General features: G+C 45.3%; 1 protein-coding gene across 4 annotated transcripts in view; it reads left to right on the top strand.

Moving 5' to 3' along the window:
* The first annotated feature begins 1,372 nt into the window (after positions 1-1,372).
* ANKRD28 (ankyrin repeat domain 28) overlaps positions 1,373-14,933 on the top strand; it is a 142,503-nt gene continuing 128,942 nt past the window's right edge. For 3 of the 4 annotated variants that reach the window (XM_079794448.1, XM_079794447.1, XM_079794449.1), the window contains exon 1: positions 1,373-1,719. Coding sequence is in view for 1 of the 4 variants with exons in the window: in XM_079794447.1 (XP_079650573.1) it covers positions 1,693-1,719 (27 nt within the window). In the remaining 3 variants the exon portion in view is untranslated. Of the gene's footprint in view, positions 1,720-1,827; positions 2,047-14,933 lie in introns of those variants that run through there. The other variant, XM_079794453.1, reaches the window with a different exon arrangement.

The following is a 14,933-nucleotide window of genomic DNA, read 5'->3' on the forward strand; positions in this document are numbered from 1 at the left end:
ATAACATATCTGTGAGATGTCTGGGTAACTTGTAACTTCCTTCTTTTGCTGGAGCCCCTGGGGCACAACCAAATGTGGTAGGCGCCAGGACAGATGCCTCAAATTCCTTCATTATCCTGTTAATTGTTCCTGTACCCACCTAAGTATGTGTCCATCATTTTACTTTTTGTCCAATCCCAGGGGTTTCCCACCATTTGACTTTATCCAATGAATTTCATGTAGCCCACCTATGTCCCTCCTTTGATGGCAATGCTTAAATACAGATGTAACCCACCATTCTTCGGAGCATAATCTCAATTCGTTGAGGTTCTGCTTCCCGGCATATGTCGACAGTTTGGCTCAAATAAACTCACTAAAATTCTTTACAGGTTTCAATGGTTTTTTTCGTTAACAACTTGTACATCCAAAGGTGCTATTTATTGGAAATCCAGCACATCTTTTGATTTATCTCGAGTGGGAGGCAAAACCTTTCAGATGCGAAAAGAAAAAAAGAATCAATCCTGGCAGGGGGACTTGGGAGAGAACCACAGCCTTGCTTCGGATTGGGACGGCGGGTGGAGAAAGGCTCGGGCGTCTACAACCTGTTTGGCTGCAAAGATGCTGCTTTCCGCCCGAGTTCCAACATCGACCACCTCCCCCAAGGTGGCTGCCCGGCGTCCCCTCTCACCTTTGCGCACCTCCTCCAACCTCCCCAATTCGAGGAGTGTGTGCCGGTGAAGGCATTCCTTTCTACGCCGTGCAAGATCCGGCTAGTTCAGGCTCCCCCTCCCCCGCTCCTTTTGGCCCTGCCCGCCGCCCCCGGGAGGGCAGCAGCCTCCCGGGGACCACCTCTCACCCCACTCCCTCGGCCCTTTCATCCTCTCCAAGCCCGGAGCGCATTCCCGCTCTCCCTCCACTTGCGAGTCCGGTTTGCCCCAATCCCCTAAGAGACGCTTCCAGGAAGGCGGCAGCCTCCAGGTGCCCATCACTCACGCCCCTTCCGGCCTCTCACCCCGTACCTTCGACCTTCCCGGCTTTCGGGGAGCGTCTGCACTCTACCTCCACGTGCAAGCGGGGGTTATCGAGCACCTTTGGTAACCCCCCACCTCCAACCTCGGGCTCCGCCCCCCGCGCTCAGGGCGCGCGCCAAGGAGCACCTGGTCGCCCCTCCTCCGACTCGGCTCCCGCCCCCTCCCCGCCCCGCGCGCGCCCGTGCTCCGCGCCCACTCCTCGCAGTTTCCTCCTCCCCGCCCCCTCCCTCTCCGGGAGGCGGGGGTGGCCCCCAGCGAGCGCGGCGGCGTGGCCAATGGGCGCTCGGCTTACTCTGGCCTCTCCCCCGCGCGGCCGCCAATCGCGGCGGGCGGTGGTGGTAATATTGTGGAGTGGAGTTTGGATGCCGCCGCTGCCGCGGGCTGGAACGGCGCGGCGCGGGGGCTGCCAGGGTATTTCGGGAAGGGGGCGTGAGGAGGTGGCGGCTGCGGCGGCGGCTGCGTGTGCGGGCAGCTCAGGGAAAGAGAAAGAAAGGCAGGAAGAGGGCGGGGAGTCCTCCGAGGAGGAGGCGGGACCGGCCGGGATCCTCACCTCTCGGTAGCGGCGGCAGGCGGCTCGGGAGGCGGTGCCGCCCCCTCCCGCGGACCCCGGAGCTGCAGCCGGCCGCCGACCCGCCGGCCCCGGGCAGCGGCCGAGGCTACTGGGGCGGCGGCGGCGACCGCCATGGCGTTCCTGAAACTCCGTGACCAGGTAGGTGAGGGGCGGCGGGGCGGGATCGCGCCCGACCGGGGAGGGAGGAAGGAAGAGGGGGCGGGCGGGCCAGCGGTGCGGGCCGCCCGGGCGCCCTCTCGGCGGGGTGGCTGCGAGGGAGGCTGGGTGCCGCCCCGGCGACGGGCGATTGGCGGCTGGGCCGGGGGCCGCGGGCGACCCTCCTGTCAGCGAAGCCCGGGCCGGGGGAAGCCCACGTGCCGCTGGGGGGCTCGCCGCCGCCGCCGCCGCCGCCAGAGGGGCGGGTCCCGCGCTCGCCGCCTGGGCGTCAGCGTCCTGCGCGCTGCCGGGTGTGCGCCTTCCTGCCAGGTGAGGCTCGGGCCTAACAGGTGGCTTCCCGCCGCCGGGCAGGAGCGGTGCTGGCGGCCGTGACCTCGGGTCACGACCTTGCCCGCACGTTCGCCTGGCCCGATAGTTCGGGGGGCTCACTCTCTCCGGGTCAAAGGCGGTTGATTTTGCTTATTCAGTGTGCAAGTTCCCAGGCTTCTCTTTTGACATTTTGTGCACCATCTTGGTTACTTTTCTTGATTTGGGGAGAGCTGGTCCAAGAATGTCTGAAGTGCCGCAAAGAGTAGTGACTCTCTTGAACCGAAAAAATACTTTGTGTCTAGCAACGAAACTGTAACTGTATCAGAACGATTTGTACACCTGAAAACACGGCAAGATGGGTAACAAGGCTTTCAGGCCATTGGCGGCAGTTTCCAAACATCTCTCCTTTAAGGAAAAGAGAAATAAATTAACGTGAAATTGAACGAGTCGCAATAGACTTGTTAGTGCTGAACATTTATTTCTACCACTTGTTTTTTCTGAACAGAAGATATTGAACAGATATGAAGGGAAAGGAACTTGCATGCATTGGGAAACTATTCCGAAAGTTTTTACCCTTGTTGTAAAAACAATGGGGAAAACTTTAGATGTGTGTTTTTTTTAATATTGTCTATTAGTGAATATTGTACCTTAAATTCTGAATCTAAGTAGTATCGTGAATTCTTATTTCATAGTGAATCTTATTTTATACGGAGGCAGTCATAGTAAATTTTATTTTATGCTTAGGCTGATGACTGAACTTATGTGGAAGGTTTTACTTTAACATCATCAGGACATGGTACTTTGAAAAACTGTTTAGTGAAGTTTATATACATTGTATTTCAAATCATACAACCGCGTGTGTCCAATATGATAGCCACTAGCCACATGTGGCAACTTAAATTTAAATTAATTAAAATAAAAAAAAATTGAGTTCCTCAGTTCTAGCCACATTTCAAGTACTCAGTAGCCACATGTGACAATTGATTGTGTGTTGGACAGCACAGATAAGGGATTTCTGATTTATATCATCAGAAAGTCCTATGGGACAGCACTGTTAAAGAATAAAAGATAAACCACAGTTAAAGCATAAACCAATGTCTGCTAATTCATGTACAATTCAGTCACCTTATACTCTTGATGGTGTGAAACTCAAGATCAAGTTCTCCACTAATTTTTATCAATCGTAATGGCACTTTGTGCTTCCATAACTTATAGTTGAGGTAATAATTTGTTTTGTTTCTAGTCTTACACTTTTGAAAAAGTTTGGATCGTTGCATTACATTAGAAATTTGGTGAACTTTTAGGAGAGCATCCCATTTTATTCACCATCAGGTTGAAACCAAAACAGGATTGTGTTTTCAGGCAGACATAAAATCCAGTTGTACCTTTGCATTTGTGTATTTAGGAATTGCAATTATGAAGCAATTGTGATGCTACTCCAGTTTTATATAGTGCCTATTAATACTCAGTTGTGGTGCTGTGTGAAATGTCACCTGTAAATTTGAGGATACTTGGACAAGTTAATGACGTGGCATGGCTCAAAGGGGGTCGAACATTGAGGTTTACCTCTGATTATTAAGTAATTGGCTCATCTGGTCTCTCCTTTGAAAGACTTTGAGAAGTGAGTTTGTTTTTCGTCTAAGGGGAAGAGCTTTCAGAACTCATATGTTGATATTTTATTAGCTTTAGATATATGGTAAAAATAAACTGGAATACAAGTACTGTTTTAACATTTTCCATCTATAGGAATAGCAGTTCAGCTAGATGAATTATTTTCTTTGGAGGAGAGGAGATCTGGAGAAGTACACAGAAATAAAACTGGAAAGTACTTGACACAGCATTTAGCTTGATCCTCATTATACTTGAGATAGGAAGCAGTAGAATCTGCTTTTCTATGTTATTTCCATATTTACCTTGTGTTTTGTTTTCTTCTAGCTTTACAAATATGGTCTAATACACAGAAGCTATAAGTTAGTAGGAGTTGTTTTCCTTTGTGCACATAAGCATGGGGGTGGTTTCTAGATGGCTTAAACATAAAATCAGATTAAAGCAGTTTGTTTTCATATCCAATCAATAATTTGAATAAAACAGTGTCCCTCATTTTGTGCCAACACCTAATATGGGGATAAGAAGTTACTGTACTATTTTCTTTTTTCTTTTTTTTTCTTTTTTTAATATATTTTATTGAGTTTTTACAGAGAGGAAGGGAGAGAGATAGAGATCCAGAAACATCGATGAGAGAGAAACATCGATCAGCTGCCTCCTGCACACCCCCGACTGGGGATGTGCCCGCAACCAAGGTACATGCCCTTGACCGGAATCGAACCCGGGACCCTTCAGTCCGCAGGCTGACGCTCTATCCACTGAGCCAAACCGGCTTCGGCAACTGTACTATTTTCGGTTAGTAAGTGAAAATAATTTTTAATTGTAAATGAAATGGAAATTGTTTTCTGTTTGTAGTAGAAACATAAACTTTTCCCTAGATGTTTTTCTCAAAGTGTTTAAATAGCATGAATTTGTAAAACTTATAGGGTTTTATTTAACAGGTGTCACTTTCAAGATTTTTGTCTTTGCATAAAATTTTTTCAATTTTATTTTCCAGCCTTATTGAGATATTGGCATGTAAGTTGAAGGTGTACAACATGATCATTTGATATTTGTATATATTGTGAAATGATTAACACAATAAGGCTAGTTAACACCTCTGTTCCCTCACACAATTACAAGTTTCTTTGTGTGTGGAGATAACATTTAAATATATATTACAGTATGTAATATTACATACTGAATGACATACTACAGCATGTCACTATGCTGTACATTAGACCTCCCAAACTTATTTATCTTATAGCTGGAAATTTGTACCTTTTGACCAATTTCATGATTACATTTTATCAGTAGTGATTCATAGTATACCCTAATAGGAAAGGTAGGTGGTCTTTGTTTAGATCAGGGATAACATACAACTGGGAAACTAAATGGCAACTGACTTGAGGCTTTAGTATCTGAAAGACAGTAAGAAGTGGTGGAGATCGTGGCAAATAGGACCAAGTGTGTTAGTTGCTGCTCAGCTCTGGGCCATTTGTTTTTTAGGAAGCCAGAATTCTGTATTCTGATGAAAAATATATTGATAAATATTGGCAAGTTGGTAGTTTTCACTGACAAAAATTTAAAGCTCTGATTTTTAAAGGGGCCTAGTAGAGGACCAGTTTACTAGTATATCTGCTACTTTAGATCAGTTTGAGAAAACAAACTACAAAATAAGATTCCTATTTAAAAAAAAACAGTTTTGAGTTACAATAGCCCAAATGGTCATAAACTTTTAAAAATTGAGATAATTTGTATACTGTAAAATTCACTCTTTTTAAGTGTAGTTTTTAGTATATTCACAAAATTGTTTAACCATTACCAGTATTTAATTCCAGAACTTTGTTATCACTCCAAAAAGCTATTAACAGTCACTCCTCATTTCCTCTTCCCCCCTTAGGCCCTGGAAGCCACTAATCTACTTTCTGTCTCTATGAATTTACCTATTCTGGATATTTCATATAAATTGAATCATATAATATTTGGTCTTCCGTTAATGATTTATTTCACTTAGCATAATATTTTAAGGTTCACCATGTTGTAGCATGAATCAGTTGGTCATAAACTTTCATGTCATGTTTCTAAAAAAAAGTTTTTACACTTTTATGCTGTGTTACTGCCGCCTATAGTGTGCATATATATAATCTGTGATGTTTGTTTCTATTTTCTGAGTTTGTTTTATAACTGGAGTTCAACTTTGTTTGCAGTGGTGCTCAAGGATAAGCTTTTATACTTGCATTGTTTTGTGTAGTGTTAATGGTCAATGGATTCTTGTTATATGGAAGGGTTTGTTTTTTTAAACAGGGTTGGCATATATCAATTAGTAGATATTGGATGGATGAGAATAATTTAACCACTATTTTGGATAGTTAGTAAGTTCTTACTTGATAAAGTATTCACTAAAGGTAGAACATTACTTGGCTTTTGGTAGGAAAAAATAGATGATCTTTGAAAAGTCTTATCATTGGGGACACGGAATGTATGAAATGCCTGAAAAACACTGATGCCCAGATATTCAAGAACTATTCTACATTGAGTGTCCCCTTGGTTTGCGTTGGAGACTGTATGGGATACAGGGTACAGTAGTTAACCATCTCTGCCCTTAAGAATCTTATTGGTTAGAAAAGGAGAAAAGATACATGTAAATGTCCAGTGACTGATACACTTCACATGAAGAGGGTTTAAGGAAAACATTTGGAACATATTATTTAAAAATGTAAACATAGTTCAAAACTGTATGTCGTATATTTCCTGATATTTGGTGTTTTTTTTTATTTTGAGACCCTGTAAGATGAAGTGTAGCCCCCCCCCCCCCCCCCCCCCCCCCGCACCAGGCCAAGGGACCTCAGACTGCACCCCCTGCCCAGTGGAAAGCTCCTTGAGATACAGGTAACCTGTTTCAGAATTCACAATGGATCAGATGATCTGATTATAGGCAGAGAGCAACCCTTCATGGCAAGGGAGGTATTTTAGGTTTATAGGAAAGATTTGTTGAAAGCAAGCAGTTGTTCAGAAAGCAACAAGAGGGAGCTATGGCAAGCCAGAAAGAGAGGATGGTATATCTATGGTAGGATAGTGAGGAGACAGACCAGATTGGTATGTGTATTTGGAAAGGATAGGAGATAGATTAGCTAAATTAACAATGACTACATTATGAAGTACTTTGAATGCAAGGCTAAGAAGTTTGGACTTGATTTGTAGGTGATGGGAAGTCATAGCTTAACCTACGGTCTTTGAAAGAAATTAGGAGGAATGTGCATATATGTATTTTTCTCAAGAGAGTTTATAACTTTTATTAAATTTTCCAGGGTGCCCATGTCATCCAAAAGTTAAATAACCACTATAGGTTTTAGAAGAATCTATAATAATAAAAGTGTAATATGCTAATTAGAACTGACAATCTTCTGGACAAAGCAGAGGCTGTGAGGGAAGCCCAGGTCCTGGGTGCCTGCTGGTGGCTCAAGGGAACCCCAGGTCCTGGGTGCCAGAGGGAAGCCAGTGCTGGCAGCCTGGGGAAGGAAGGCCTACTCTTGCATGAATTTCGTGCTCGTGCATCGGGCCTCTAGTAGATTGTAAAAGACAAATGGGGACACCCAGATCAGTTAGGTGACTACTGCTGTAATAGTAAGACATTTTAGTACCAACTGAGTACATTAAGTACTAAGCAAACATTTTAATGGGAATTAACACATCTTAAAGGATCCTCATAGCTATATTAATGGCTCACTTGTGTGTATAGTTAAGAGTGTCTTATGTTCATGTGACAATTGACAGTTTTTTTGTTGCATAGTTGCACTAGTGTAAATTAAACATGAAATTCAATTAAACATTGGTTATCCTATATAATAAAGAGGGAATATGCAAATTGACCATCACTCCGTTACAAAGATAGCTGCACCCACAGCTGAGGCCAAGTTCCCATAGGAGCCTTAACGAGCAATCATCAGGGACCTGAGGCTATGCCCTCCCCCGCCCCTGTGGGGCTTGACAGGGTACCTCAGGCCATGCCCCCCACCCTGGTGTCAGGCTGGGGGACCTCAGGCTGCGCGCCCCAGCGCCAGGCCAGGGGACCTGAGACCATGCCCCCCGCCCGGTGTGGCATGACGGGGGACCTCAAGGTGCACTTCCCATCCTGGTGCTTGGTTAGGGGACCTCAGGCCACGCCCTCCCCACCCCGGCACCAGGCCAAGGGACCTCAGACTGCACCCCCTGCCCAGCGGGGCTTTATGGGGGAACTCAGACCACCCCCCTGCCCCAGCACTGGGCCAGGGGACCTAAGGCTCGCCCCCCTGCCTGGCTGGGCTTGACAGGGGACCTCAGGCCATGTCCCCCCACCCAGTGGGGCTTGACGGGGGACCTGAGGCTGCGGGCCCCTCCCCCCCCAACTGCCTGGCAAGGCTTGATGGGGGACCTCAGGCCATGCCCCCCACCCAGTGGGGCTTGACAGGGGACCTCAACGCATGCCCCCTGCCCTGGGCCAGGGGACCTGAGGCTACCCCCCCTGCCCAGCGGGGCTTGACAAGGGTGGGACTGGCCGGGTCTGGATCTAGCCCAATGTGGGGGGCCGGCCAGGTCTGGGTCTCATGCGATTTTGAGGTGCATGTGGGTGGGCGGGGACTTGACTCTGGGTCCCGTGGTGCGCCCCAGACTCTGACAGGAGGAAGGTTTTCATATACATTTTACTAATTTTCTTTCATCTCTGACACTTCTATTATACAGAAAGGGCAAATAGCAATATTAAATTATTTCCTCTAATTAATCCTCTTTTAACGTGCATGAATTTCGTGCACCGGGCCACTCGTCTATATATACCGTACTTTCCGGCGTATAAGATGACTTTTTAACCCAGGAAAATCTTCTCAAAAGTCGGGGGTCTTATACGCCGGAAAATAGGGTAGGTTAGAAAAATCTCTGACAATGTATATCAGATTGCTTAAAACCCATATACCATATTTTCCAGCGTATAAGACCCCTGACTTTTGAGATTTTCCTGGGTTAAAAAGTCGTCTTATACGCCAGAAAATACGGTATATAAAAAGCTAATATGCTAAGTGTCCGTCTGGGTAATGATGTCACGTAGCAACGCCCGGCTTCCTCTCCCTAGCAACTAGTGTACTTGGAATTTCTTCAGCCCAGGAACAGGACTTGCTTTATAGCCAGGTGGAAACATTTTACACTGTAACCAAATGTCTGTGAAGCATTTTCCCATGCCTCATCTCATTTGATCCTCACAGAAGTCCTTTAGTTGGTAGATAGGAGACACGGTGGAAACCTATTTTATTTTCATTAGTGGAGATTTAGAAAGCTTAGAAACTTGACCCAACTGAAAAGAAGTAAGAAATGGTAGACCTTAAAAATGACTTCAGGTTTTCTCATTGTGCAGAATATAGTCAAACAGTTAAATATTTTACCCTTTGTTCTCCCTGCGTGATCTGCAATAATAATCTTTGTGTTGATACTTACTGCTGTGTTGCTGACAATTGCCTGAAAGAGAAGTTGGGTTGCTTCACTGGTCTGGAAAAAGTTTAGCTAAATCAGAAAGCAGGTCTAATTAAGCAAGTTTATTCTATATATATAAAAGGCTGAGTTGACTTGCACATGCGCAGTACATATAAAGCTCTTGCTGGCGCCAATCGCATGCATGTTTCGATTTGTCATTGTCGATCGTGAATTTGGTTGACACGTTTATCATAGAGAAAGGGCGAATAGTGATATTAAAATATTCTAATTAATTTCCTTGCAATGTGCACGAATTCGTGCACTGGGCCACTAGTGGTAGTAATAAAAAGAGCAGATAGTTCAAGTAGTTAAGATTTGGGTCACATTAGGTTTCCCTGCATTTTATATTATTTCATTTTTATTTTTCTAGTCTATTGTGAAATTTATATTCAGTGAATGCACTCTACCTGGGCTGGAGTGAGATGCTCCTGGGAAATGTTCTGTGCCTGAAGAAAATAGTTTAGGATTCAGTCTTTTGGTTCTGGATAATGCATCTCATGGACAGTTCAAATCAAATCAGTCACATAGCAATGCTTCTAATTTAAAGCAAAATTAATGAAATCTCCAGTTACTTAAACCAATAATGATTTAATGTGTTGCATGTTATATACATTGTATACAGTAATGTTTAAATGTATTATGCATTGTATACAGTGTATACAATGATTAAAGTTCCTAAGTACTTTAGATTTAATTTCCACTCCTGCTCCCCAACCTCAGTTCGTATACTATTAGGTGATTCATCCACCTGCTTTATAGGATACTGATTTTTTTAAAAAAGTTACCAGCTTTCCTGTGTGTATACTAATTGGCATACAAAGCGAAGCTGGATAGAATTGCTGCCTCCACAACTTTAGTGAAAAGTTTACTTTTGCCTAGTAAATTTAAGTTCAAAATCTTAATTAGTTATGGTTTACCAATTAAATGCATTTATTATAAACTTAAACTTATTTTCTACTCTTAGGATATAAAGTACATGGCCCATGTCACTCATGGTTGAGTGTTGAGCTATGAACCAGGAGGTCACATTGGATTTCAGGCCACATGCCCAGGTTGCAGGCTTGATTCCCAGTAGGGGGCGTGCAGGAGGCAGCCGATCAATGGTTTTCTCTAATCATGAATGTTTCTTTCTCTCCCTTCCTCTCTGAAATCAGAAAAATTATATTTTTTAAAAAGGATATAAAGCCACATATATGCAGCAAAGGATAATTAAAATATTTAAAAAGGTAAATCGGAAAGTAGTTATCTAAGGTACCCAAAAACCCCCACAAAAATTTGTCTTATAATAGGAAGTATAAGTTAGTCTGGAGAAGCAGTCTTTTCTCTTGCATCAGTATCTGTATTAAAAAGTTTGATAGCTTTTTCTTTTTAAAGTTTTTCTGAGATATACTGTATTTTCCGGCGTATAAGACGACTGGGCGTATAGAAGATTTTCCTGGGTTAAAAAGTCGTCTTATACGCCGGGAAATACGGTAATTCACACACCAATTTAAATTGTACAGTTTAGTGATTTCAAGTATATTCAAAGAGCTGTATAAGTATCACCACAAGAAATTTTGGAACATGTTATCACTCCAAAAAGAAACCTCTTACCCCTAAACCTGTCACTTCCTCCCTTGCCCTAGACCAGTGGTCGGCAAATTCATTAGTCAATAGAGCCAAATATCAACAGTACAACAATTGAAATTTCTTTTGAGAGCCAAATTTTTAAAACTTAAACTTCTAACGCCACTTCTTCAAAATAGACTTGCTCAGGCCGTGGTATTTTGTGGAAGAGCCACACTCAAGGGGCCAAAGAGCCACATGTGGCTCGCGAGCCGCAGTTTGCCGACCACTGCCCTAGACAACTACTAATTTACCTTCTGTCTCTCTTTATTTGCCTGTTTCACTTAGCATGTTTTGTAGGTTCATTATATTGTAGCATATATCAATATTTTCATTGCCCATATAATATTTCCATTTTATCATATACCACATTTTATTTAACCACTCGACAATTGATGGACATTTGGGTTATTTCCACTTTGGGACTAGTGTGAATAATGCTGCTCTGAACATTTGTGTCAAAATTTTTGTGTGGAAACAAGTTTCTATTTCTATTGGATATACTAGTATACTTAGAAATGGATTGCTTGGTTCATATAGTAATTCTGTATTTAGCTTTTTAAAGAACTGCCCATTCCTTTTCCATTGTGGCTGCACCATTTTGCATTCCCACTGGCAATGTATGAGGGTTCTAATTTCTCCATATTCTCAGTAACACCTATTGTCATCATCTGTCTTTTTAAAACATTTTATTATAGTTATCCTAGTGTGTATGAAGTTATATCTTCTTGTGGTTTTGATTTGCTTTTCCCTGATGGCTAATGATTTCGATTATCTTTTTCTCAGATCCTTTGTCCATTTTTAATTGGGCTACTTGTCTTTTAAAAAAATATATATTTCTTTACTGATTTTAAAGAGGAAGGAAGAGGTAGAGAGAGATAGAAACATCAATGATGAGAGAGAATCATTGATCGGCTGCCTCCTGCACGCCCCCCACTGGGGATCGAGCCCGCAACCCGGGTATGTGCCCTTGGCCAGAATCGAACCTGGGACCCTTCAGTCCGCAGGCCGACGCTCTATCCACTGAGCCAAACTGGCCAGGGCTACTTGTCTTTTTATTATTGAGTTGTAGGAGTTCTTTATATATTTCAGGTACAAATCCCTTATCAGATAGGTGATTTGCAAAAATTTTCTCCCATTCTGTAGATTATCTTTCTACTTTCTTGATGGTATTTTTTGAAGCACAAAGGCTTTTAATTACCAGTGACTTCTAGGGTTGTAACTGTAGGGCCTAGGTGGATAGGGCATGCAAGAAGGATGAGCTGGTTTGAGGCTAAAATGAATTCAGTTCTGGCTTTTTAAAGGTCCTAGTGGGACATTTAAATGGAGAAATGTTATAATAACCAGTTAAATGTGAGGCTGGACTCAGAGCAAAGTGTTTTTAGTGGTAATTGAAGTGAATGAGGTCACTCAAGGAATGAGAACAGCTCGTAGTCAAGGAAGGGATAATCTACACTAATAAAAGAGAAACATGCAAATTATCATCACTCCGCTATGCTACCAGCCAATCAGAGTGAGTATGCAAATTAACCTGAAAACATGGCAGCAGCCCCGCCTCTCCCCCTCCCCCCACCCCCGCTGCTCCGGGCCTGTGGGGGTCGGAGAAGTCGGGCGGCGCCAGCGCCTGAGGCTGGCTGCAGCCCGGGAGATGAAGAAGCCGCCTGCCCTGTGATCCCAGGCCGCAGACAGCAGCAGAAGCCTCACATCCGCCTGCCCCATGTCCTGGGGGAGACAGAGAAACCGGGCCCTAGCGCCTGAGGCTGGCTGCAGCCCGGGAGACTAAGCAGCTGCCTGCTCCATGATTCCAGGCCGCAGCCAGCTGGAGAAGTCACCCACACTGCATCCTAGGGAAGACGGAGAAGCTGCCCGCCTATGGTCCAGGTGTCAGCACCTGCGGCTGGCTACAGCATGGTAGACGGAGAAGCCACCCACCCCGTAGTCCCGAGCACCAGTACCTGCGGCTGGCTGTGGCCTGGGAGATGGAGAAGCCGCCCACCCTGTGGTCCCGGGCGCCAGCACTTGGGGCTGCAACCCAGGCGAAGCCACCTGCCCACCATCCCCTGCGGCTGCAGCCAGCCCGGGCGCCTATGGCTGACCAGAGAGAGAGAAGCCCAGATCCTGGGTGCCTGTGGTCGGCTGGAGGAGGGAATCCTGGGTCCAGGATGCGGGGCCGAGGCAGAGGTGGTTAGGGGCAATCAAGCCAGCAGGGGAGCACTTAGGGACAATCAGGCTGGCAGGCAGAAGAAGTTAGGGGCAATCAGGCAGGCAGGCGAGCAGTTAGGAGCCAGCAGTTCTGTATTGTGAGAGGGATGTCTGACTGCCGGTTATCCCCTGAGGGGTCCCAGATTGGAGAGGGTGCAGGCCAGGCTGAGGGACACTCCCCCCCCCCGTGCACGAATTTCGTGCACCGGGCCACTAGTGGAGAATATGAAATGAGTGGAGGAAGCCTGGGAAGAAGCTACCAGAATTAGGAAGAGAGCCATGAGAGACTATCACAGGCCAAGGAGTGAAGAATTTCCCAAGTTACACTTGTGTTGTCTTAGACACAAGGCTTAATTTTTTCATCATCTTTTAGTTTTCTTTTTATCCAGTATATTGTTTTCAACTTTTCCATGGAAATATTCTTTTCTGTTTGCTCCAAGTTCTTTACTTCCTAAGCTCCTAATTTTGCATCAGAATCACTTAGCTAACTTATACAAAATTTGGGAGTCCTATTAGATCTGAATGAGGATCACTTGAGGTAATGATCCAGAATCTGTATTTTAAAACCTCTGGTAAAGTCTGGCTTGCTCTTCACCAAGCTTGTTCCTTTTTTTTCTTAGGTCCCAACTCGTTATACATTTATTTACTAGCTTCTCTTGCATTTGGGGATGGTCATATGATTGAGGTCTGGTCGTAGGAATGAAGCAGAGAAATGTTGAGTGTTTCTTTCACCCCAACCAGTACAAACTTTCCTTGAACAATGCTCTCTTTCCTTTACCTGCTGGTTGGATTGTCTGCCAGAGCAACTTTGGAAATGATAGGTCCAGGAGAACTTCTGTCAGCCTTGAATCATCTCCAGTCTTCCTTTGCCCCCAGATGATCATTAATGTGGATTTTTGGTCTTTGTGTAAGCATGAAATAAGAAAAAAACTATGATGTTATTCCACAGTTTTGGTATTTATCTATTACTAGAGGCCTGGTGCACGAAAATTCGTGCACTTGGGGGGTCTCTCAGCCTGGCCTGCGTCCTCTCGCAGTCCAGGATCCCTCAGGAGATGTCCACCTCCCAGCTCCCTGGGGGATCGGGTCTAAGCTGGCAGTCAGACATCCCTCTGGCAGCCTGGGAGCCCTTGGGGGATGTCTGACTGAGGGCCTAAGCCCACTCCCTGCGGGGAGCAGGCCTAAGCCAGCAGTCGGACATCCTTAGTACTACTGAGGAGGCGGGAGAGGCTCCCGCCACCACCACTGAGCTCACAGCCATCAGCCCGGCTTGTGGCTGAGCGGAGCTCCCCCTGTGGGAGCCCACTGACCACCAAGGGGCAGCTCCTGCATTGAGCGTTTGCCCCCTGGTGGTCAGTGTGCATCATAGCGACCAGACCAGTCATTCTGCTGTTAGGGTCAATTTGCATATTACCCTTTTATTATATAGGATAGCACCGTTTCTTTAACCAAGATAACTCCTTAGGTTATTATTCAAATTCTGATTTGGGAATCATTGCCCTTGGTTTGTAGGTTAGTCTTCAGCTGTTGATTTCTAGACCTTATATGTAAATACTAGTGACCCAGTGCACAAAATTCGTGCACATTAAAAGGGGATTAATTAGAGGAAATAATTTAATATTGCTATTTGCCCTTTCTGTATAATAGAAGTGTCAGAGATGAAAGAAAATTAGTAAAATGTATATGAAAACCTTCCTCCTGTCAGAGTCTGGGGCTCACCACAAGACCCAGAGTCAAGTCCCCACCCACCCACATGCACCTCAAAATCGTGTGAGACCCAGACCCGGCCGGCCCCCCTCCCCCTCCATTGGGCTAGATCCAGACCCGGCCAGTCCCACCCTTGTCAAGTCCTACCGGGCAGGGGGCGTAGCCTCAGGTCCCCTGGCCCGGCGTCAGGACGGGGGGCGTGGCCTGAGGTCGCCCAGACGGGGGCGGGGGGCGTGCCTTGAGGTCCTCCATCAAGCCCTGCCAGGTGGGGGACACAGCCTGAGGTC

Source organism: Cnephaeus nilssonii, assembly GCF_951640355.1.
Source record: "Cnephaeus nilssonii genome assembly, chromosome: 17".
Taxonomy (NCBI): domain Eukaryota; kingdom Metazoa; phylum Chordata; class Mammalia; order Chiroptera; family Vespertilionidae; genus Cnephaeus; species Cnephaeus nilssonii.